Below are 25,630 nucleotides of genomic sequence, written 5' to 3'. Positions count from 1 at the left end.
TTGAAGCATTTTTAGAGGAGTACTTTTATAGTTTGGATTTGCATGCAGCATAAAGAGGGAGAAAAATGATGACAAACTGATAATGCAGATCCATTTTTCAAAAATCAGTTTTATCTTTAATTGTTACATTCCAAAGGGGGTATATGAAAGTTAGTCATCTAGCAACTGTATACCTCTTAAGAGAGATGAGTACAGAGTCACAGATAAAAAAATACACCTAACTCCCAAGATGACAGGTGCTAGAGAAAGTATGTGCCTTACACCATCAATCCAGACAAATGCAGGAAGATTTTTATAATAAATATTTCATCATATACTAACTCCTGAGACTTTACCCATGAAAAGAAAGGGAAAGATTTTTTTTAAGAGCTATCATACACCTACAATATATTAAGCTATTAAAGCAAAATAGAACAAAATAACACTGCCTTGATGTGCACTGCATTTGAATTTATCTACATCACAGTACTTGAAATATGCAGTTCAAAGAGTCAGTGTCCATTATGTTTTACCTTAAATCTGCAGACATCACTTGCCATACAAGCATCTTGAAGGTACGAGTGCAAGAAACCAAATGATGAATAGAGCCAACCAGGATTTCATTCTCTGATACGAAAACTACACTGCAAGACTTCGATTTCCAGTACCTAGCATTAATCAGCAGAAAATCCAAGTATATTTACAAAAGGTCTTTACATAAAGTGATTAGTGAGTTGTAAGTAATTACTGTGTTCCCAGGTACTTTTTAACCACATAAATGGCAGAGAGAAATATATAGTTAAAAACCACCATAAAGTCACAACTGTAAATAATGTACCACAGTGGCAACCCAAGGTATCTTAGGGCTTGTTTTCTTTTCAGTTTTGTTAGTAAAAGCCATTTGAAAATGTAAAGATTTTAGCTTTTGGTTAACTAATCTTTTAAAACTGCTCCCACTCCAGTACATTCCTTCGAAGTTCAAACACTTTTTCTCTTTATTTCTTTTAAATCAACAAAAAATCACTCAAGAAAACTCTTCTGAATTGGCAGGATCAGGAAGACATACGTCAGCTCTTTCCATTAGTCCACTTGACTTCCCTGGAGTTGTTTTACTGAGACACAATTAACTCAGCACAACGTGATGGTCGAAGACGGATTTGCGCTGCTCTTGGACCTGCAGCTTCCAGCGCTGCTGGGCGTACTCCACTTTGTTCAGCACGTTGGCGCGGCTCCGAGAACGAGCCAGCACATCGTGTGCGTTTGCAAAAGGCTGGTGATCCTGGAAGGGCAAAAGTCAAGAGTTAGACCCCAACAATTCCACATTAGTCTTTTGTGTCCTTACATTCCAAAGGTTTGTTTGGGTGTTTGGGTTTTGTCTCTTTTCTTTTTTTTTTTTTTTTTTTAGGACAAACAAGCTGTTTCAACAAGCAGGTCAGTAATAATGACTAAGCAAGTTTTTGAATAGTTAGAACTGTACTTCAATTTCTCATTCACAGTAACTTCCACAGGTTTCCCAAACAGACCACACTTCATTGTACTGTCAATCAACCATCTGCTGCCCAGAGACACCACGGTGAGCTGCAGGTTTAGAACCACAGTCTTGCATCCATTAGGAGCTGGAGGGACAGACCCAGGCACTGGGAGCCTCCCAGTCATGATGCACTTCACTTTAAAACTGAATCTACAAGCCAGTTCTCTGCCAGCTCTTGGGCATTTACTGCCACGCAGTTCAGGATGTTCACACACAGTTTCTATATAAAACCAACACACTCTGATGTTTACCAAACTAAGCCTATTGTACTGAGCTGTCTAAAAGCACAGTGTCAATACAGCTGTTTAAGTGACAGAACTCAACAAAAACCCAGTGTTTGTTTTATATTTACTCTGTCTGTTTTCTAGCAGTACCTGCAAAGCTTTATTTTCCTTCTAGGAAATATAACAAGGTTACAAATAGTAAATGTTGGAACTGAACTTTGATAGAACTTCTTCAGTTCTACCAAACTGTTTTGGACAAAGTCATGCTGCTAAGGCTATGTCACAAAACATCATATATATAATGCATAATGAAAAATAATGTAATTATGTCCTGTATTAAATAACTGTCTTTTTGAATGCCTACATTTCACAGTCCTTTTTTTTTCCAGAACACTTTTGAAGACATTCATATTAATGGCTACTTCATTTGTGATATGACTATGTAGAGCAGCTCAGTGCTAGTTCTTAGTTGTACAGAGATTATCATCAACAATACTATTGAAGTGATTGCTACAAGTCCCAAAGCCACACATGAGCCTCAAATAAATATGCTCAGAGAACAAGAGACAATCCATGACCAGAAGAGCTGTAATCTCACCACAAAAAGTTGTAGAGTTGGATATACCTAGAACAGGCATTTAACAGGTGACAGATCCCTTCATTCACAGGGAAACAAAATCACAATAACACCACATTTCTACCACAGAACAGGTGGTGGGAGAATGCAGGACAGGCTGGATGGTACTGGCCTTCCTGATAAACAAGAATCTCAGCTCAAAGGCTAGCTACTCTCAATTTCTATGTAGACAACAAAGGGAAAAAAGAATTTAATAAGAAAGAGGACTATGGAAGTGGCTTACATTCATCAGTTACCATTGTTATCAATAGGCAATGAGAAAGAGCAAACATACTGGCTTGAAATTCAGCCACAAAAATCAATGCACATGGTATTTCCAAAGTGTGACAAGAATACTCAAGAACTTGCAAGAGGGAAGGCAAGGATGAGGATGAGTAACCTTAAATTATGCTACATTCACTGTAACAGGTGGAGGATTAACAGGAAAGGAGCAACTTGAAGTAAGCAAGGACATGAGGTGTCATTTGTTCCAAGCATCACTGCAGATAAAAGCACTAGTGACTCCACAGGCACAGGTCAGAGAACAGCTCAGGCCAACACAGCATTGGTTAAGATGGACCCAGATTTTAAGGTAAATTCATTCTGCAGTTAACGTGAACTGTGCCACGGGACTTATTTCACTTCATCCACCTACAGCCAAAAGATTTTAACCCAGATTTGAGGGTATTAATATAATTCATTTAAGGTACAAATTTGTCTGAGCCACAGCATACAGCACAAGTAAAAAAAAAAAAAAAAAATAAAAAAACCCTCAACCCAAAATTCCCCTACAAGTAACAACATAGGGAAAATCCTATGGTGTCAATACAAAGATAGTTGCAACATATCTATATGTAATCCACAAGGAATTTCAGAAACAGTGGGACATAATCATAAGTCATCTTCACTTTAAAAGGTGTTGCTGTTTGGCAAGAGGGTTATTAAGTATTCAAAATTAAGCATTTTCCTAGATAATAGTTTTTATCAGCTGCGTTTTATGTGCCTTGATTTCACAGCAAAAATACACGATTATTACCCGGTGCTGGAGATTAGAAAGGCCAGTAATGACAGGAACTGCATCACTAATGGACTACTCTCCTTTTCCTCCCAGAAAAGGTTGTTCTGGAATATACTGTCACATTTTGATTTCTAGCTGTAATACTAAGAAATTATTTCTGCATCAATCACTGTTTTACTTCATTATAGCAATTTCTTCTTGAATTTTTAGCATCAACAAATTCAAACTGGAACAAAAGAAGATGCAACCACTCCTTTTTGCACAGTAAGCAATTTGAGTAAATGTGATCACCAGCAAGACTCTGGATCACTAACACTTAAGTTGTACTCCTATATATATGCTCACCTCCCTTCCTACTGTTTCTTCTCTGTGAAAATAATCTGTGCTCAGAGCTGGGATAACTGAAGCAGTTCCCCCCTCACTACTTTCTAGCCCAGTGAAAAATGAAAGAATGGCTTCACAGAAGTCACCACACGGCTTTTTTTTATGCTCTCCCTTCAGGGAAAGCATTTACACTGCCTGGCAAAAAAAGCTGCTCATCCCAAATAATTTTCTATCAACTAATCATCCCAATCTTTATGCTCACCAAGTACATGAACATGCTGGTGAACTCACCCCAATGTCTTCATCACTTTGTATGAGCTGTGAATGTCCAAGGAGACGTCTCTTCAGTATAGGCTCCACCAGGGTAAGGTACACCATGTACAGAAGAAGTAGGCCCAAAATAGACAGGTATATGATGATTGTTACCTAAATAATGCAAGCACAGTTTACCAGGATTGTGATGTTCTTCCCACAGTCTCACAACAAGGACCAAAATAAGAGTACACCCAATGTCTAATCTCTGGTAGTGTCACCAGATGACTTAAAACCCATGAAGAGAGGAAAACCAACAAACTACAACTTGGTATTAATAGGGTTTGGGGTAGATGTATATTAGCTTGAAACAGTTCCTCTTAGTGAGAGCTTGCTAAAAATCTTATGTGATCCCTCTTAAAACAATTCAGTGTTATAAATCTCACCTCAGCCAAGACAACTGTTCAGTCTGACCATTAAAGTGGGCTTACTAATTTGGGGCAACACCCAATGATGTCCACTCTCTAGGACAGATCTGCATTCAAACAGTCACCAAGCAAAATGGGAAGGCAAAACAAAATACCAAACTTCTAAAATAGCAAAAAAAGTGGTTTGTGTTATCAAAGACCATAAGATACACTGCTCGATCTATTCACCCAGTCCAGGGCTCAATGGCTCCCATAGGATAAGAATGTAAAGAACACAGAAAACACCTGTTAGAACAAACATGGACAATCTTGCTCTTTTTATCTTGCCAATGTATAAAGGAAATTTATAGTAAGCAAGTAAGGCAGACGAGTAATGAGAGCCCTCCTAAAATAATCAGAAAAACAAAGCCCAAAGCTTAACACTCAGAATTTTAGCCAGGTGTAAAGCCTAATCTCAAATGATCTTCAATAAAGGGTCTCAAGTTTGCTTCTTCAGCTATAGTTGGACACTATTGTTACCACTCAAGATAAACTGTGAGCAACTACTGTGAAAAAAAGCTCAATCTTAGGCTGCTTTAGAAAAGTTTTCCCTTTAGAAAGAATATTTCTCTAAAAGACAACAGACATATTTACTAAACAGTTGAAGTATTTCATATATGCCAACAAAATCACATTTACCTTAATTGTGACAGAGCTCCTCTCCTCATACTTGCACTCACAACGTAAGCAGTAGGCTTCTACATCAGGCCCAGGGACAGGCATAGGCTCCACCACGTGAAGACAATCACTGAAGAAAAGACAGAAACTGCCCAGTCAGTTTTGAGCTGGTTTTAGCTTGGCTGTTCCACTATGCTGCAGGAGCTGAGAAGCCACCTTTGTTTAAGTTCAGTTGTTCTAAACTGGAGGTGTAACTAAATCCCTACTCCACAATTATTCCACTTAGACAAGATATTCAGCTATTGACAAGCTGCTAAACAAGTTTTAAGGGCTTTCTGTCTCAATACAGTGTTTTCATTTTTCAGTGAAAGTATTAAAGCTGTTAGCAGAACAAGTCCAAGGATACAAATCCAGCACAAATGCATTATTTGACACTGACATGATGGATAGAAGTAAATTCCAGCTATTCATTCCATTTCTTTCTTCATCATACTCAAAAGAGCCTTATTCTATCCTTCCACTCTCTGAAGGGAGATTAACCTCTCTGTGATATTCATGAACTGAAGTTCTTTTTTCTTGCCATCACAAGGTACAGGAGTTGAAAAAAAAAAAAAAAAAAAGGGAGATCAGATGGGTTGTTTCTCAGGATAGTGAATAAAGAGCATTCAGCTTTCAGCAAAAGCACAACCTGACTTAAAAGATTACAAAATGTATGCCACTCCCATGTCAATAAGTGTGGTTGACAATACTATGGGTGCTCTATACCACAGCACTAAAATCCAGCTGCCATGACACAACTGCTTCCAACAACAACTTAGGCAATTTTGGTCTTTCTGCTGACTTAGGTTGGTTATTCAGAGTTCAGACCCCAGGGTCTCTCCAGACCACTGGTAAAACCAAAATCCTGTTTTGCCTTTATCCTGGTTACCTCAATGTCAGCACAGTCAGAAACAAGTAATGCAACAAAATGCCTGAAGCGACAGCAGCAGCCTAGAACTCAACACCGCTGGGCTAAATTACAATGCTGCAAACACACAGCCAGGCACTGTTTTCTTTGCATTTCTTCTTCATAACTACAACTACTGAGTGCCAAGTCACAGCCTCTGGAGGGGAGTGGAAGGTTTATCTTTCTTATTTACGTGAAAGCTGAATTACATTCTCCTCTGTGGAAGAGTGCAGCATTCAAGCTGCAAAATCAAAAATACATGCGGATTATAATCAGTGCAATTGCTGTTCCTATGACTGGAAGCTTGCATCAATATGCTGCACAAGTTCTGTAGAAATCTTGCACATACTTTAAGTACAGTAGTTACCGAGAATATAAAAATACTCATGTCAACAGGTTTTTTCCTCCAGTTCAGTGTTTCAAGTTGCTAGGAAGTGTAAAATCTATCAGAACCTTAGAATTGAGATAATGTGTTTTCTTGGACAGTGATTCCAGGGCAAGTTCAGAGGAAAATACAGAAAAGGCTGACACTTTTGTAAACGATTTTCCCGCCCACCTGCCTCTACATTACCACCCTCTCCCTTGCACACACAGTAACAGCACCAAGAAAGCAGTTTTTCCAAGGCAAGCTGCTCTTGTCAGAAGGGCAGCTCCTGCACAGGCAGGTTTCCAGCTCACTCAGCTCATGGACAGGGCATCTTCCTTGCCCCCACATCCATGACACCACTGCAGGCCTCCACACCAGTGCCTGTAGAGGGTGGGTGTTTGTACTTTGAGCTCTGGAAGTGGGTTATTTAACCCTGTAAACACCTAGGCACTACTCTGCTTCCCCAGCAGAGGATGGGACTGCCTGGAACAGTTAAAAGCCTGACTCCAGGAGAGTCAGTGCTTTCAGTGGTGTCAGAGCACCCCAGCCCACACTGATGTTCACATAACGTGCTGTTTGCCAGCCTGAAGCCAAGGAACAGACCATTCCAAGAGAGAGAACTGAAGCATCCAAATAAGAGTATCATGAGGCACATAACAGGCTCAACATTAAAAATTAAATTTTCATTTTATGTCTGGACAAGCCAGCAGTAAGTAGTCATTATACTGTACATAATTCATAAAGACACTAAAAACTGATCTGGCTTGTCTCATGACTAACTGATCAAATACCTAAAGAATGGTGCACACCAGCCAGTTCTATTCCATAACTAATCTTGCACTGATGCAGATTACCTCATGCAGATTACCTTACTGATGCAGAAGCCAAAGTACAGCACTGAATTTGTTGATTTTGTTGCACATAAACTAGCAATCAAGTCTTTTACAAGTGGCAAGAAGATATCTCAAACAGAAGATCAAAGACATAAAGCATTCCCACATGCTCATTAAGAAATAATCTCAACAAAACAAGATTTAAGGTGATAAAATAGATTTTTGAGATCCTGTATGCAACAGTGCCTGTCATCATAAAATTAGTCAAGTCTTCAAAGGTAATTTTTACTTCAATGAGTATTAATATTGATTTAATGGGAAACAGGGTCTTTTCTGCTAGTAAGGCCCACACTAAGCAGTACCCACTGAAAAAAAAATCCACTTGCATTTGTAGAGTGGGAATTAACAATAAAACCAGTACTACTCTGAAATGCCTGCTGCAGCTGGAATTCTATCAACATGTTTCATTGCTGCAACTTAATTTGTCATAGTAGGAGTAATGATGTTAAGTAAATAACGTGGGACAAAAATAATAATTTTGATTGGACAGTGTGTTTTATGTTTATTAGTTCAGAATAAAATATACAGCCTTGTTTCTCACATTTCTTCTGGAAGTAATTTAATAGCTCTAAATATCTCTGTAGATATCATATCTATCAAATCATATCTCTGATTTTATTTCTATAATCATTTTTGTGGGCCTACTTAGGGGGCATGAATTTTGCATAACCAAGATGCCAACCTGCTGCTACTCATCAGACTGAAAAGTCTTTTATCAATTCTTAATGTAACTGAAGAAGAGTCAATACATCAGGAAGTATGTCACGCCTTAATAGGCTGACCTAAGAATCTCTGAGCACTTCCAGGAACAACACAACTCTAAAACAGGGTGTTTTAATTGATGATTCACACAGGCAATGACACTCCAGGTGAACTTACACACGGGAGCTAGGCCAGTGTAACAAACCACTGTCAGCTCCCTTTCTCCCCCACCTCTCATCCATGGCCAGGTACATCAGTCCTCAGCTTGGAGAAGGGCCTGACATGCCACAGCTGCCTAAATGATATAATAGAGCACCTTGCTGAGGCATAGAGATGCAAGACCTTTCTCTCTCTCAAAAAAAGTGTTGTCAGATGGCTCAGGCCACATCACGTCACTGCACTGTCTGGCTGCAATTCAGAGCAACACAGATCTCCAGAAATAACAGAGTCTAAATGACTGGATGGATTTCAAGAGTGGAGCAAGCAGAGACAACTCTCCTGAGTCCCAGTTCCAGGTCTGTGCTTCCCTGCCTTCACACCATTCCAAATCATTGGGTTCAAAATACACTACCTTCTTTCCTTCTACTAATTCCAAGTCTAAATACACAACTAAACATGCAAGCAAGCAAGCCAAAACAGAAGACAGGGCAAAACCCATGGATTTCAAGCCTTATCCCTTGCTAGAGCTGAATTCTGGAGTACTTGTGAAAGAAAATTTCCAGTAAGTTATGCAACAGATGTAATTTCTCCTGGCACCACCACAGGAGAGTCACATATAATCACCACAGAACAAGTGTTTAACCAGCAAGGTTTATTATAACTTTGTATGGTACACACACTCACCAGTCTTTCTGTGAGACATTTTTGTTGTAAATATGGCCTGAATGGTCCTTGTAAGGAGGGCAGATGCATTTACACCGGACATCTTCGGAATTCTGTAAAGTAAACAACATGCTTAGAACAAATTATCATCAGTAACCAAGGATACAGAAAACACTCTTCACATAATACATGAAATATTTAACACAAGCTACTTGCAAGTATCTTTGTGTAGTCTTAATCAGGATTTCCTACAAGTTTAAGAACAACCCCTCAAAATTACTAATCAAGCAGAGCAATTTGTCAAATAACACTATTATTTGAGATAGAGATGTGTTCTTCTAGAGAAAAATCCAGAATTTAAGCTCATTCTTCTTTATAAGAAAAAATACACATGCAGAAGTTGCTGATGCTGGTTACTCAACCATTCAGCTTATGAGGGCAGCTGCATAACAGATACAGTGATGAGCTCAAAATGAATGAAAGGATACTAAACCCAAATGGAAGTGGCAAAGAAACCTCTGTGGATAATTCTGTCCTTCCTGCCCACAAGAGAAACAACTCCCTAAGGAAAACTACTGGAGTAAATAGTGCAACCTGTGGTCCTATTGTCTTAAACTGCTGCAAGTTATTGTGTGGTAGAGAAAAAGTACAAACCAGGAATTTTAAACAAAGGCAAGTTAAAGGTGAAAAACTATGAAAACTCGTCAAAGCCAGTTTTAGAGAAACAAATTAACATTTATATAAACAATAATAGGCACTGCACAAAGAAGTGAAGAGAATTAACTGTTATGGACAAGAAAAAAGAAGCAGCACCGAAAACATTTAGATCACTACTGAGGAAAATGGAATTTCAAAAAAAAGACAACTTCGTCTAGTGTATTAAAACAAGATAATTAATTCCTTTCCCAAATTGCACATGAACAGAAGACCCTAGGGAGAGAATACAGATGGTCAGACAGGAGTTACAGATGAAAGCATTCTCAAACCCAAATTAGAGTAACTTCTTTGAGCAAATAATAAGAGACAAGGGAACATGGCTTATCTGAAGTTCAAGGCAACTTCTTGTGGCATTACAAAAGAAAGTGTGAACAAGTATAGGTAATGAACTTCTACACTGAACAACAAAGTCAGAGTAACACCAAGTGGGCAGAGGTCAGTTGGAAAACCTTGACTGCACTATCACAGAATCATAAAATGGTTTGAGTTGCAAAGGACCTTAAAAATCATCTAATTCCAACTCTACTGCATTCATAGGCAGCAACATCTTTCACTAGACCAGGTTGCTCAAAACCCCATCCAACCTGGCCTTGAACACTGCCAGGGATGGGGCACCCACAACTTCTCTGGGCAACCTGTGCCAGTGTTTCACCACCCTCACAGTTAAGATTTTTTTTTTCTAATATCTAATCTAAACCTCTTTCAGTTTAAAACCACTCCCCCTTATCCTGCCACTACAGGCCCTTGTAAACAGTTCTTCTTCACCTTTCCTGTAAGCTCCCTTCAGGTACTGGAAGGCCACAATCAGGTCACTCAGGAAACTCCTTGTCTGGAGGCTGCACAAGCCCAAATCTCTCGGCCTTTCCTCAAAGGGGAAGTGCTCCAGCCCTGTGATTGCTTTTATGGCCTCCTCTGGACTTGCTCCAACAGGTCAGTGTCCTTCCTGTGCCGGGGCCTCCAGAGCTGGACACAGCACTCCAGGTGGGGCCCACGAGAGCAGAGTAAATATACACCACATACTGAGCGACTTCTGATCTCGCCATAGAGAAGCTGATTATCATTAAAAAGGAGAAAACTCAGACACGCAGGTAATCTGACAATAGGAAGCACTCTTACTATTAGGAGACACGATGTTCTGTGACAGAAGAGGTAACAGTTCCAAACACGAACCCAGCAGGAGCAACAGCAGAGGCAGCCGGAGCCGGGCGAGGCCGGGCCGGGCAGGGAGAGCCGAGCCCACGGTACCGCGGGGCACCGCGATGGAGCCCAGCCCAGCCCCGGCACCCTCGGGAACGGAAGCCCGTCTCCAGCTGTAGCTCTGAGTGACGGCGGCCCCGGGCACCGCGTCAAAGCGACATCAATCGCTAGGAGCTCGAGGCCGGCGAAGAACGCGGGGCTGGCGAGAGGCCGGGCCGCCCGGCACCGCTCCCCCGGCCGCCCGAAAACACCGGCCCCGGCCTCCCCCGGGGCGGCGGCGGGGACGGGAGGGAGAGAGGGAGGGCCCGGTACCGGGAGCACCGCCGCGAGCCGACCCCCACGCCCCGCTCACCTTGGCCTCGGCGCCCAGCCCTGCCAGCGCGGCCAGCGCCAGCAGCGAGCAGAGGCGCGCCCCGCGGACCGCCATGTCGGGCCCCGCCGCTCTATCGCCGCTCTATCGCCGCCGGGCCCCCGCCGCCCGCCGCCATCACTTCCGCCTGCCGCCGCCCTCACGTGAGCCACCGTCCGTCGCGCTGGCGGCCCCGCGGGAACGGCGGCGCCGCAGGATGGTTCCGGGGCGCGGGGCAGCCGGCACTAAAATGTTGGTAGAATTGTGGAATCGTCCACGTTGGAAGAGACATTTAAGATCATCCAGCCCAACCGCCAACCCAGTACTGCCACTGTAACCCTTGAACCACTAAACCACATCATCCAGCGCCAGAGCCAGATGCCCCTTACACACCTCAAGGGATGGTGACTCCACCACCTCTCTGGGCAACCTGTTCCAATGCCTGACCACAATAACACTGAAATTTTTTTCTAATACCTAATCTGAATCTCTCCTGTCAGCTTAAGACCATTTCCTCCGGTCCTCTCACCACAGGCACTGCAGAAGAGATTAGCCCCCACCTCACTACAACCTCCTTTCAGGTGGTTGTAGAGAGTGACAAGATTCCCTCTGAGCCTCCTCTCCTGGAGGCTAAACAACCCCATCTGCTTCAGCTGTTCATCACAAGACATATTTTCTAGACCTTCCACAAGCCTTGTTGGCCTTCGTTGGACATGCTCCAGTATCTCTATGTCCTTTTAAAAGTGAGGGGCCCAGAACTGGACGCAGGTCTTGAGGCCTCATCAATGCTGAGTACATGAGGTTGATCACTTCCCTAGTTCTGCTGGACACACTATTCCTGATACAGGCCAGGATGTCATTGGCCTTCCTGGCCACCTGGGCACACTGCTGGCTCTTACTGGGCTGGCTGTTGACCACCACCCCCAAGTCCCTTTCTGCAGAACTCAAGCCACTCATCCCCCAGCCTGTGGCACTGTGTGGAGTTGTTGTGAGCCAAGTGCAGGACCTGGCACTTCACCGTGTGGAACCTCAGCCCACTGATCAAGTCTGTCCAGGTCTCTCTGCAGAGCCTTCTTACCCTCAACCAGCTCAATACTCCCACCCAGCTTGGTGTCATCTGCAAATTTACAGGGGGTGCTCTCAATCCCCCCATCCAGGTCATCAATAAAGATGTTAAACAGGACTGGCCCCCAAACTGAGCCCTAGGGAACACCACTGGTGACCAGCCACCAACTGGACTGAACTCCATTCACCACAACTCTCTGGACCTGGCAATTCAGCCAGTTTTTTACCCATCAAAGAGTCCACAAGCAGCCAATTTTTTCTAGGAGGATGCTGTGGTACAATGTTGAACACTTTACTGAAGTCTAGATAGACACATCCACAGCCCTTCTCTCATCTGCTAAGCGGGTCACTTTGTCATAGAAGAAGATCAGGTTGGTCAAGCAGGACCTGTGTTTCATAATTCCATGCTGACTGGGCTTGATCCCCTGGTTTTCCTGCACTCAGGATGATCTCTTCCATAACCTTGCCTGGAACCAAGGTTAGGCTCACATACCTGTAGTTCCCTGTATCCTGGGCCTATTGAAATGGGTTAGAAGTGATGATTAGTAGGACTCTAAATGAGGTGTGCGAGTGGCACATAATCCAGTTTTTCCACATCTGAGTATACAGTTATATAAATTGTATAAATCTTCATGCATTTTATAGACAGATGTTTCCCTGAGAAGATATCCCTAAAATTCAGCAATATTCCCCATTCATTGTGTGATTGTTAGTTATTTCTGCCCAAGAGGGCTATGTTCACCTTCTTGCAGAGAGCAGCCAACCTTTGTGAGTAGCAGTGTTTCCAGCCCTAAGGCCTGGCAGATCAAGCAGTCTACGAGTCTTCCCTACTTGTGTAGGAACCCCAAATCCACCCAATGCTGCCAGAGCTGGATCCAGCCTCTCTCCCTGGCATGGCAGCTGCTGTCAAGCGAGGGCTTGAGCCCAGCCTGGGAAACTGTGTGGCCTCATCTCAGCTCCTCTGACACACTTCACAGAGGAACAGCATCCTCTGTGACTCAACCCATTTATTCCCTTTCCTCCTTTTCATACCTTGTGTCTTTCTTATAGCCAGTGCAGAACCTGAAGGGAGCCTGCAAGAAAAATGGAGAGAGACTGTTTACAAGAGCAAGTACTGAGAGGGCAAGGGGGAATGGCTTCAAACTGATAGAGGGTAGGTTTAGATTAGGTATTGGGAAGAAATTATTGTGAGGATGGTGAGGCACTGGCACATGTTGCCCGGAGAAGTTGTGGATGACCCATTCCTGACAGTGTTCAAGGCCAGGTTGGATGGGGCTCTGAGCAACCTGGTGTGGTGGAAGATGTCACTGACCCTGGTAGGGGTATTGGAACCAGGCTGATCTTTAAGGTCTCTTCCAACCAAAACCATTCTATGATTCTATGATATTCTGTCTAAACTGCTAAGTAACAATACTGTACATTGCCAAAAGCTGCCCTGTTTCCCCCTCCTTCCCCAGCCCCCAGCTATTGGCTGTAATTTTGTAATCCTTTAGATATAGTATATTTTCAATGGTGCTGTTCACTTCATTTTGATACAATGAGTTGTGTAATACCAACAGCACATCGGGCATCTCAGTAAAGGAGCTTGAGTTACTATGGAAACATGAAACACCTTTATTTAAAATTCAGGGAAAATTGCCAGCACACTATAATGAGCATACATCAGGTTTCAGCCTTAGCCAAACAATTTGTCTATTTAATGACTGTATCTGCAATGAAAGTGTTTTGAAGCGTGAAGGTGGCTCTGTGTCTTCCCCACCACCCACAGTCACAGTCTACAACAGGCGGATTGACTGCTGAGTTGAAAAACATGCTGAATCTTTAGAAGAACACGGATCACATTTTGAGCTGAAATAAATAATAAGCAGTTTCAGAGGCATCACTGCATTTGGAAGAGTTCAATGTAGGAAAAGACAGCCTGATAAACTAATTTTTTAGCATATTCAGAGAGTTCTGATATGCAGGTAATAAATGCACTTTTATTTAGATGGCTGGAACAGCCTTTGGGACCTTCAAGCCCAGTCTGGGAGCTTTCTCAAATCCAGGGACACCAAGAAAATAAATGGGAACTTATGAGCCACAGGCTCTTGATGCTGCAGGAGATTACTTCTAGAAGACGAGTCCATTCTTCCTCCAGAAGACAATAAGTAGTGATTTAGTAAGCTAAACTGCTGGATGAATTACTAAGAAAAGAGTACTGGAAGTTCCTATCTTAACATTTAGATTTTTTTTCAGGTTTTCTTTAAAATTGATTTGTCAGCTCACCAGTATCAGAAGCAATATTATTAAAGTACAGTTTAAAAAAAAAAAGAAAAGGAAAAGACAGCTAAAAAATGTAAATTAAAGTTGATTTTAAGAAAATTATTAAATTATTGCCCTGACTACAACTGCTTTTCAGCTTGCTAGTCTCCCAGAAGGGGAGCTTTATATTTCCAGGCATTCAGAGTGGGCTTCTACATTTCCTTTTCTGTTGCAGGAGCCTTCCCAAAGTCATATTGTCTCTGTAGCCAGCAGTGCACTAAACTGTATCTCTGCTCCTGCTTACTGTGCTGCACTGACTCACATGTGAATATGGGTATTTTAAAACCTTTTCCCTGAAAAGTACCTTTATGCTCTAAGTGGTAATTATATTGGACTCTACTGTGCTGTTTCAAACAATTAGTAGGGTTGCTTCACACACTGCAGCTGAACAGACCTTCACTGTCACGAGGTGGATGTTCCTCAGGGCAGGTAGGGATAGACGGTATTTATCATAATTTAAATCATCTGCATTATGATTATTTTTTACTAATGCAAATTACCATCTTTTTATGTCAGTTCAGCCTATTCACATTCAGAACTTGCCTGCTTCTCTTCTTTTTCCCAGCTGAGAAAATCTGTTGATTATCAACAATAATATAAAAGAAAAATTTGAGGGGATTATGTAAATAAGTGATTGAATCAGCACTTCTGCAGTCATTACCAACATGAAAGCCATGTGACATTTGCACAGAAAAAAAAACCAGAGTAAATGCAGATTCTTTTTTGTCTATTCTCTATGTTCAGTTAAAAAATTAAAATGATGGCAGCTCTTACTTAGCAAAAAAACATTGGAAGCAATTAATTACAAAGTCAGTTGCTCTAAGCTAATGAGAAATTCACCTTTCAGCACATGGATCATCAGCATCTGTTTGAATATGTTCTGTTACTGGTACTGCATCCCTTAAAATAAACAGCAGGGTTTTATTTGATTAGTTTCTGTTTTGGGACAAAACCCCAGTGGGTCGGTTCAGGTCTATCTGGTATTCCGGCCTTGTGGTCTTTGGTCTCTGGAGATCACAAAGAGAAATCGATGCCAGTGGGGTGGATGGGGTACAAGGTTTACAATAAAAGCAAGCTCTCCAAATATAGTTCATCTCAGAGACCCATTACATTACAGTAATGCAATGTAATGGCTCGTGGCTTCCTTCCATAACGGAGGCATTATTTTGCAATCTGCTGTTGGGAGTTACGTAAAGCCTTTCACAGCAGAAATGCATGCATATGGAAAGGACAAGCTAGGCAAACTGTTCACCTCTGCATTTCTATATTCGTATTGATATTTATGATAGGAAGCAAATGGAGCAAAGTGCTGAAAGAGCTCTGCATTTATTTTATCTTTCTGTCTCAGTGAATCCACTCTTGACTTTTCTGCAGGCTGTAAGAGTTCAAGGTCCCTCCCTGCTAATGCAAGGTCAGTTGGTACTCTGGCACTGGAGCAGCTGACTCCCCATATTGCATACATCAGGAGCTTGCCGTGTTTTGCTTATGGTTTGAATTAGTGACATATGTCATGCTCTTATCAATGCAATTCCTGGTGCACATCCCTTCCTTCAGTGAAGGAGACACACTGCAAATACAAGGAACAGCAGCTTATAGGTGAGAATGGGGCTTCAGCTCTTTAACCATGGTCTGAAATCCACAACTCTGGCTTCATCCCTTGCAGCATCAAGAACAGCTTCTGCATTTGTTTGTTTAATCCAAAATGTATTAATAGCCTCCGCCAGCCCTGACCCAGCAGGACCTCGGACACCCTGCATGCATCGCCCTTGGGAGAGACAAGGTCAGTGCTGCTCCAAACACTTTGTCTTGTACTCCCTGTTCTTCTTCCTCAGAGAACTTTTGCCAGAGGCACAGAGGCAACCATACCCAAAAAGGAACCACAGTTTCCTTCCCATACTGTAATAAATCTGTGCTGCCTGTTTTGTATTCAAAGGGATCAGCACTAAAAGTGAAGTCACTATGAATCCAGAACATGCTCTACCCAGCGCCAGCCATTTCATTCCAATCTTTGCAGCAGCCTGCATGGAAATACCATAGGCAGTGAGAGATATGTTAAAGGCAAGGTAAGATTATGTTTATGATACAACACCAGGCCTTTTTGTGGTAAACTTTATCATTACTTTTCTCAAACTTGTTGCTATAGGTTAGCAGAGGGGCTTTAATCAACAATCTCAACAAGAAAACTGGGAAGCCCTCCATGCATTGGCTCCATTTTCTTCCTTTGCCTGCTATTTTGTTCACTTTTCCAAAGCACACATCAAGCAAGCCCTGGCTGGATGTGGGCCCCTCATTCACACTTCAGTGTCAACAGGAAATGAGGAGTGTACACTCAGCATCTTGCTGGCCTGGGCAGCAATGCAGTTACACTGCAGATTCCTGCTTTAATTAGGAGATCTTTACTTTGCCAGCAGACCTGGGCAAGACAAAATGAAAGCTTGGAAGCAATGAATTACATTTTGCTCTTTTAACCTTTCTTCAGTTGGCATTTTCAACCTTTCTTAGATCTTGGCTTACCTATTGCATTTGATTCTACTTCCACTGGTCTCTGTAACATCAGCAATATTCTTTTTCTTTTAGATACTTCGTGCCTAATAATTGCAAGAGCAGGAATCTCTGTATTCTTATTTAGCCAGGAAACCATTCATAACCATTGCTTATCCCTAGCAACCACAGTATCACACAAGGTATTTCTTACAAAGAAATTCCAATAATTCCATATACGTAGACCTGCACAGAGAAGGTAAGTTGCATTCAAAGACAGCATTGTGCAAAGTGAGTCAGATACTTCAGATGACCACAAATATTGACACAATGGCAGTATTTTGTATTCTGAGCTTGTGCACCATGGTGATGTACATGCTGACCAAGATTAACCCTTTGTCTGCTGCCCTTAACCATTACAGTTGTCAAATTCATAGGCAACTAAAATGTACACAAAAACTTTAAATCAAGTGAAGTCATGTAAGTAAACATGATCCTGAGTAACTGCTTTCTAAGGCGAACTCATTTTGGAGGGATCTTAGCCAAAATTGTGGTTCCACGAGGTACTTTTAATGTCAGTTCTTCCACACTGGTGTCTGTACCTTGGTGCTCACTCGGGTGGCGAAAAGTCTTGCTTCATTCAGATCAGAGGGAGTGACATAAGTTTTACATAAAGGGAGATTCTGGCCTTTGTGCTTCATTCAGATTAAATCTCTACAGAGACAACCTAAGAGCTGGCTCTCCTAGTGCTGCTAACAGAATCGATTTTATGCCACCGCATCGCCAGAGTTTGCGCGGAGGATACGGAGCGGCGGCTGCCCTACTTGCTCTGTTCCCATGACAACACCCTGCAAAGCAGCTCCCTGCGAGCTTCCCTCTGACTGCCTCATCGCATCTGACAGCGTGCCCAGGCTCTGACTTTCAACCCAGACAACGCCTCTTCCTTCAATTAATGAAGAGCATTTTACAAAGAAAAAAGGTCTATTTGAAACAGTGATATTTTGATCGTCAGAGCAGAGGCATTAAGCTCTCCATCACCCAAACACAGGGAGAATGGCTGAGTTTGATTTGCCATTTGCACTGCACACTGCTGCTTGGTAATTTAGTCGGGAATGACTTTTGGTTTTGCTGCAGAGACTATATATTTTTTTCACTGGTGCTGTTTCTCCATGTATGCTGAAGTAAATTAATATTTAACAGCACTTCAGGTAACTCCTGATTTCGTGTAGTAGATGGCAAGGAGTTGCTCTGACTAATATTCTGGAGAGAAAGATCTGCTTTTGTTGTGGGGAACCTTGTCCTGCCAGTCTTCCAAAAGTTGTGTGCCTCCTGGCACTGCAATAATGAAGCCTTGGGCCAAATACAGATCAGTCAAGGCAGCAGCTGTCCAGGCAGAAGTCTTTGGAGCTGATGGGTTTGGCTATATAGCTGAAAAATGTGTAGCATAAAGATGAGTTCAGGGCATCCTGGAGCGGCAAGTGCCTGTAAGAGGGGCACTGTGACTGTGTTGGTGAGACAGACCCTGTGTGCCCCTCCTCTGACTGCAGTGCTCTGAGCACCCCTTGCCTCGTGCCTCTGTGTGTGACTTGAAAGGCTTGCATGACCCAACTCTGGAACTGGGTTCACCCTCACAGGGCTCAGCATGAGGTGCTCCCTGCACTGCACTGGAGGATGCTGACAGGCCCACAGGTGATGGCAGATAACCCTTCTGGGCTTCTGCCTCACCAGCAGCAACTGAACTCACTGTGCCCTGGCTGCTGAGATTTTTTAGAACTGCAAAGACTTGGTATAAAATCCACTGCAAAAGCTCACTGCCCCCATAGATGGAAAGCATTCTGTAGGTTGTGAGCTCAGGGTATCTACCGGAAGGCTGTTAGTCCTGTTTCTTGGTGACCACAACGTGTGTATTTCGATTCAGTCCACTATTCAGTGTTATCTAGCCCAAGCATTTCTGTGACCCCAGTATCAGCCTACACAGTACCTCAATTACTGGCTAATCTGCTGTTCCATTTTATTTGATCTGAGCCTTAAGGACCAAATCACGTGTACTGCAAATTACTCGATGTCCATCCTTAACTTGGATGGCTTCAAGCAGGTGCTGGGGAACAATTAGATCACTGTCTGTAGAAGCTGCTATTTAACTGAGAAAGAAAAGACAACTCTAAATAAGACAGATGCAGAGAGAGCTCAAAGCTTGCTCATACTGATAATGAAAATTAATCAAACATCATTAGCAGTCTCCAGGGAGTTCAGTACATCATGTGCTTCAGAGATGTGCTTCTGGTTGTTCTCTGCCTGACGAGAGCACCCACTTCTTTCAGCTCAAGGGCAGAAAGGAGATTTACTGCATCAACTAAGAGATCAAAATTTGGAGCCTTTTTGAAAGAGAGTGGGGTGGCTTTCTTTGAAAGCAGTTTTAGCCAGCCTGCAGTGTAGTGGTGGTGAGCAGCCATGATCTCTAGAGAGGTCAATAAATACATGCAAGTAACTGTACTAAATACATAACCTTGGTTTTCTTCCCGTAGAGTGATACTTACCTGGAGACAGTCCATTCTGAGTGGTGCTTCCCAGGAGACTACTTTTACACCACTTAAATGCAACTGTGATGGGCTCTCGGATTAGCAGCATATTCCACGCAGGAGAGCTGTGGGGACAGTAGGTAATTAACACCAATCTCCTATGGATTATCTTAGCACACAGTTAATTCTACTAAAACCTCATGTCCTTCCTTTTGCCATATTGCCTGTCTTCTTCACTTGCCAAGTTGCCCCAACTTTCACTCACCAGCCTCAAGACCTGGACGCCGTGTCCATTTTGTTTGTATCATGTTTAACATACTGGACTCCTTATTAGAGCTTCTGGGCTTTACAAGTGGGTGTTTTGTTTGAATTTTGTGTTTGTGTCTTTTGGGTCTCTTTGTTTACCCACCATGACGGCTTATGTTTATAGTTTGGCATTGTGGGTATGGTGGGGAAAGTGAATAACTGACCTTGCTTGTCGAAGATGCATCAATTCAGGCTTAAAAATCAAGAGAATAAAATCTAAAAGAGTAAAGGAAATTCGAGGTTTCTATTTGCACATGAACAGATAGTTGTACAGACCTGCAGCACTCCCACAGACTAGTCTTACAGCTCGTGCACATTAACCCTTCATCCTGCCATACAGAGTCACGAGACCTTCCCTCCTGAAGGTGGGTTCTGGGGATACCCCACTGACCTCACTGCGATCACAGTGCCAAGGCTGGGGCTTTGCCTTTGCTGTGCCTGGCCTCTATTGCATTAGTTACCTGTGATCCTCAGGAAAAAACAAGCCATATTTTTCCCCTAAAGCAATAAGAGGTGCATCTGTATCACCTTAACTTGATTTGCGATGGCAGAGAGCGGAAGTGCGGGCAGAGCAACTGATGTGGGCTCGTTGTCATCAGTGTCTTCTAATACAATTTTTGAATGAGAGTATCCTATTAACTTCCTTTGTACAGACTACAGTGATTCATTACATTGCAGCTTTCTCCAAGTAGGTTTTTTTCAGCTGACACTGTGCTCAGATGGTCTCTGGATAGGTACAGGTGAACCCCTTTTCCCTTCTTTACAATAACTACTTAGATAGTGTGTAAATTCCCAGTAGAGCACTGTCAAATGTTCTCCTGAGGGCAGAAAATTCTCCCTGGGGTGGAAAATGATCTTTGCAGGAGATCACCCAAATATTATCAGCATAAACTCAGCACCCCTTGTTGAAACAAGGTTACGTGTTCTCTCTTCAGCTGCACCTCCCACCAGGTGGAGAGAGCACTGCCCCGCATTGCCACACAGCCCTGAAGCACATGCACAGCACAAGCAAACAGGATTTGGGAGATTCTGTGGTGGGACAGGTTGCTGATGAGTGTGCCCTGCACACCTGCAGCAGCAAGGACAAGAGTTTTTTGCCTGCCTTATCCTGCCCATGTGTCTGGGCTGTCCATCCCCCCAGCCTGCAAACTATAACCACTGCATGCTCAGAGAGCAAATTATTTGGAAAGGCCTTAGAACCAGAGGAAGAGATAAATTCCTCACCTACATACTCTCCTTCTCCTCATCAGAATGACCTTTTCAGAGCTCCTCTCTATGAGGATCAGAAACAACAGCAGCTCTGCTGTTAAATTGTTGCTCTATAGCAAGCCCCTCTAGGAGCCTGTCCCACTTGACACTTTATAGCTGTTAAAACATTGACCAGGACCATAAGAGAGATGTCCCCACTGAGATATTACTCAGTCCTTGCAGCTAAACCACACCTGAGATCCTCACTTTACTCATTAGTTAATTGGAAGTCACTGAGCAGGACACTGGAAGATGGCTCATGACCTTAATATCACAGCATACAAAGCAGCAGGAGGAAAGAGATGGTTCACAGAAGTTTTCTTGCAACAAAACATGGTCTCGGCTGGAGAAAATTTACCCAGGAGAATGCTAAACTGTAAATGCCAAGTTAATTAGTCCTCATGCATAATCTGTTCTTAAAAATACACTGTCTTCTCCTTCTAGAGGAACTAGAGCCCATTTCCCCTTCTGTTAGCCTTAAAAGTAAATCTGAAAATGTCACTGAAGTTTAAACCAAGAAACATGACGATGCTTTCAGTAGAGAAGCTTTCTGTGAGTAGGAGTCAAAAATCCCCAGATTTCCTCTCTAAACCTGCCAAACAGAAGGCCAAACAGCCTTCCTGGGGCACCACTCACAGGAGACCCATTTCACCGGATTCTCAGATGACTGCACTGTTGAGGCCCAGTTTCCCTGTTACAGCAGCTCCAAGACACATTTTGCCCAATTATGGGGTTTCTCCTTCTCTACCAGCACCCAAAAAGGCTAGTGGCAAAATCCTGTTCATTTTTCATATGTCCTGGTCTCCGCTGACCTGGATAAAACCAGGTCATTGGGCTGCAATGCACTCGTGCTGGGCTCTATCTTCTGCCCAGGGATTTTGAAGTGATTTTTTGATTTGTGATCCAGGAAAGACCAATGATCAACTCCCAATTACATTTCTATTTCCAAATTAAGAGCTAGTGCTCTCTGGTATTGCACAATTTCTCCTTGCCCTTGTTTTCCATGACTCAGTATGTTTTGCATTTGTCAAGAGCCTGATCACTCACCTTGCGCCATCTGATCTGTCTGTGGAGGAACAGAGTACTGGGGTTTATAGCAACACTGCAAAATATATTGGTTTCTCATTGGGGTCACAGGTCTCAGTATTGCTCCTTTCCTTAAGCAGTATTTTTCAACACTGCCTTTGCCAGCATTGCCATTGAGATGCTTCCCAGCTGGCAACACCTGGAAAATGAGGTGTCCAGCTGTACACCCCTGGGTTGCAGTGGTAGTTGGCCTTGCCTGCTGTTTCCTCCCAGCAGTGAGAGGTTTTGGGTGGCTGGATCCAGGTCTTCCACCCCAATCTTCCTGGCAGCCCTCTCTTAGTGCTTCATCCCTTGGTAGGAGCAATTGCTGCCTTTCTTCTGCCACTAAGCTGGGGCACCAGCTTTCTGCAGCCCCCGTGTCACCCGTGGGGCTGCTGCCTGGCAAGAGCACAGGGACACTGTAGCCTGCTGTGCCCCAGCATGGTCCCTGCAGCTTCAGCCTGGGCCAGCCCAACCAAGCCAAGCACAAACAGCAGTGAGGCACTGCCAGGTACCACAGCACAGGGCACGGAGCCTGTGCAGGCTGTGCCAGCCCCACAGGCAGTGCACCCCCTGGAGGCACCCTGAAGTTAGGTGGTGGTTTTCTCACCTACAGCAGCGGTGTCTGCATTCCATTGCAGGGAGGAGGCTGTTTCTCCTGGTCTTTGAGAAAGAGAGGTGGGAGGAAGTGAGCAGAAAATCAGTGCTGGTCCTGCCACTGTCCAGGGGGGAGAGGTGGACAGGAGAGATGAGACACATAGGGCTGAAAAGGCACTAAGAGCTCCCCACCTTCTGCAGATACCCCACCTGGGCTGTTTTACGTTTAGTGAGCACATAGCTTTGCACCACTTCCCCTTGTGTGAGTCAGAAGCTTTTCTGGAGAATCCAACTGTGTTTCACAGTGGGGGTAGCCACAAGCCCCAGGCATCGATCCCACTGCACTCAAAAAAAGAAAGGGAGAAAGTCCCTGCAGCACCATCCCTCCAGCTAGTTCTCCTGCTGCCGTGGCTTCCTGTCATTCCTAAACTCTTGATATTTTTAGGTTGTTGACTGTCTTCACACCCACTTTGAGAGTGATGAAGTCTCATCCTGGGGAAGTGGTGGCAGCACCACTCTAGTAACAAAATCATTAAATCAATTGCCTTTTCAGCAATGCCACCTCTGGTGAAATGTCACCGACACCTACAGTGTCATCTCCAGAGACTGTAGCCTTTCGTCAGCCCTGTGGTTGTTAACAGAGGAAGAAAAGGAGGAGACCAGCACATGGCTGAGCTACCCCAGCAGTGCACAGCCCTTGAAAAAGGGAGAAAAGAGAAAACTCACCTTAGGAAAAGGAGCAGACTTTCAATTGATAGAAACCTGATACCTCACCTCCATTTATTAAGTGAGCAGGTGATAAAGCAATACAGATCCCAACCAATATTTGCCCCATAAAATAAACGCAGCAATACACAGCCCTAAAGCATATGTTTATATCAAAATAAGTCATCTATCTGAGACATACAAATCAGATTTGTTTTCACAACATGGTGAGCATCACATTATCATCAGTAATAGAAAAGCCCATAAAAAGGACCTCCCCAGAGAACTATTAGATAACAGATTACCCTGGAGATAACTGTGAAGAGATGACCCAGCAGGTCTCATCTAATCAGCTGCTCCACTGGCAGAGGTGATGAAAAAATCTTGGTGGATCTCAGCAGGACACAAAATGCACGCGAATAATTGCTGTTGGGCTACTCCTGGCAATGGCCTCTGGCTTTCCACTTGGATCAGCAGCAGCTGCTGCTGCAGAGTGGCCAGAAGGAGTTACAATGGCTGGTCAGCTTTGTAGCTGTTTGGACTGATGTGGTGGGAGGTGGTAGTGTCATGGGGAGAGCCCCAGGGTGCTCCTGCTCTGCTACTGCCTGCCCACGAGCCCTTGGGTGCATCGCTTGCAATGAAACACAGACACGAACTGGGAGCCTGACAGCCACTCTCCACCAGATCTCCAGGACTCTCAAATTTTCAGCGAGGGTCGATGTCTTACTCACATGGGCCATCTTAATTGCAAGAGCCCCACCATCAAGATCTTGCATGTTCGACCAGGTTTTGAAGCTCTGGTGGACCTACCAAGGCTTCTGTTTAACGTCTTCTTCTTTGCAGGCCTTGTCTCTGCTTTACACATGACCAAAATGAAGACAAGACATTGGAGGGGGCAAAGGTGTTTTGTCCCACCATGCTTTGCTGACCACATGAGGACAAGGACAGTCCTGGGGAGCCCTTTGGCCAAGGAGCAGCTGGCTCATTTTTCCTGAGGCTACTTGGGAAGGGGGGTTGTGCTTGCCTTCACCTGTGAGAAGTTTGTGTGCAGCATGACAGTGTTAATCAGCTGGGGCATAAATCATTCAACAAAACCCACTGCCACCCCAGGGGCTTCTCGTAACATCCTCTCAAAGCTATCTTTTTGTCTCCCAAGTCCTTCCTATCCCAGATAGTTTCAAGCATTGCTCTCTTCTCTGCCCCCAGGCCACCTGCCAAGAGGCAGCAGGTCCCTCAGTTACAAGGCCATGCCTGGACTTCCTGCAAACCCATGTCATGGAGAGGTTGCCAAAGGTGCACAGACACACGCCTGTGCTGCAGATAAGCAGGATCAAGCACTGAGGGCTTGCTGAGCTGGTCCGTAGCATTCAGCTGCTTTACCATTTACCTCTGTGGCCATGCAAGTTCTGTAGATACAGGGATCTGATGTTACTTCCCGTAGTCTATAATCCCTATGGACTGAGGTGAGCACCTGTCTCCTGTAGCAGCTGACCTGTCTTACAGAGCACTCTGTTCACAGGAGTCACCTCTGAAAGGCTTCCAGCACCAGAGCTAGTCCTGCTCTGCACAGAATGAATGGAATTTTGCCCATTGATTCTTCATTTGCATGTGCTAGGACTCTGCTCTCTAGCATCAGGAATAGTCTGAGTAAGTCTAGAAACCTGTAGCAGCTCCAGGAAGCACAAGACATTATTTTTGCCTGTACATTTATCCTCTTCATTTTTTCTCCACTTTATTGCTGGAGCCTGGTTTCTTTCCACGCTCAGAGAAAGGCAGCCCAGCGCCAAGGAGAGCCAGTTCTACTGGGCTTGGAGTGCTCCTGCTCCACCAAAGGTTTTTGCTGTGGGACTTTGAGTGGGTAAAAGGATAATTTCTCATTGGTAATACAGAGCTCAACTACTGCTGCAGCAGCCTAAAGCCCATCCGGGCAGAGACAGCAAGTCCCTAAATTCACATTCAAACTTTTGGGGAAGACCCTAGTCTCAGGCTTTTGCACTTCTGTCTGTGATCACATGGCTATTGCACACATGCCTCACTTCATCAAGTCTTTTGTTCTGGCCACTTTCTTTTCCTAGTTTTCCAGAGTTTACAAAGGGCCTTCCTATTTGCCTGCACTGGCTGGCATTGCCTCAGCAAGCTACAGCCAAACACAGCATAAACACTCAGCTGTCTGACGCCTTCTCTGGGAGGGAGACACATGGCAACAAAAGGCTGAGATTTCAAGTGCTCACATTTAACCCAAATGCCGTGTGCCGTTTATCCTGCCTCATTAGTGCATCTCCACTGCTTCTCTTCTTTGGTCTGATGGAAATTCCCAACAG

The 25,630-nt window shown here is 43.8% G+C and overlaps 1 protein-coding gene across 2 annotated transcripts; it reads right to left on the bottom strand.

The window, feature by feature from the left end:
- Positions 1 to 89: 89 nt before the first annotated feature.
- On the bottom strand, positions 90 to 11,190 carry TMEM9B (TMEM9 domain family member B). Of its 2 annotated transcripts, none has more exons than XM_032691405.1 (5): positions 11,026 to 11,190; positions 8,781 to 8,872; positions 5,051 to 5,159; positions 3,984 to 4,118; positions 90 to 1,258 (listed from the first exon to the last, which is right to left on the bottom strand). In XM_032691405.1, the coding sequence occupies exons 1-5, from the start codon at positions 11,098 to 11,100 to the stop codon at positions 1,103 to 1,105; spliced, it is 567 nt and encodes a 188-aa protein (XP_032547296.1). In that variant the 5' UTR covers positions 11,101 to 11,190; the 3' UTR covers positions 90 to 1,102. The 2 variants fall into 2 exon arrangements, with proteins under 2 accessions (XP_032547296.1, XP_032547297.1); XM_032691406.1 differs by lacking the exon at positions 11,026 to 11,190 and adding an exon at positions 10,593 to 10,613 and having other exon boundaries at positions 92 to 1,258.
- Between the last annotated feature and the right edge of the window lie 14,440 nt (positions 11,191 to 25,630).

This window comes from Chiroxiphia lanceolata, chromosome 6, assembly GCF_009829145.1.
Source record: "Chiroxiphia lanceolata isolate bChiLan1 chromosome 6, bChiLan1.pri, whole genome shotgun sequence".
Classification (NCBI taxonomy): domain Eukaryota; kingdom Metazoa; phylum Chordata; class Aves; order Passeriformes; family Pipridae; genus Chiroxiphia; species Chiroxiphia lanceolata.
The sequence above is the reverse complement of the archived record's forward strand: the minus strand, read 5'-3'. Positions and strand labels throughout refer to the sequence as shown.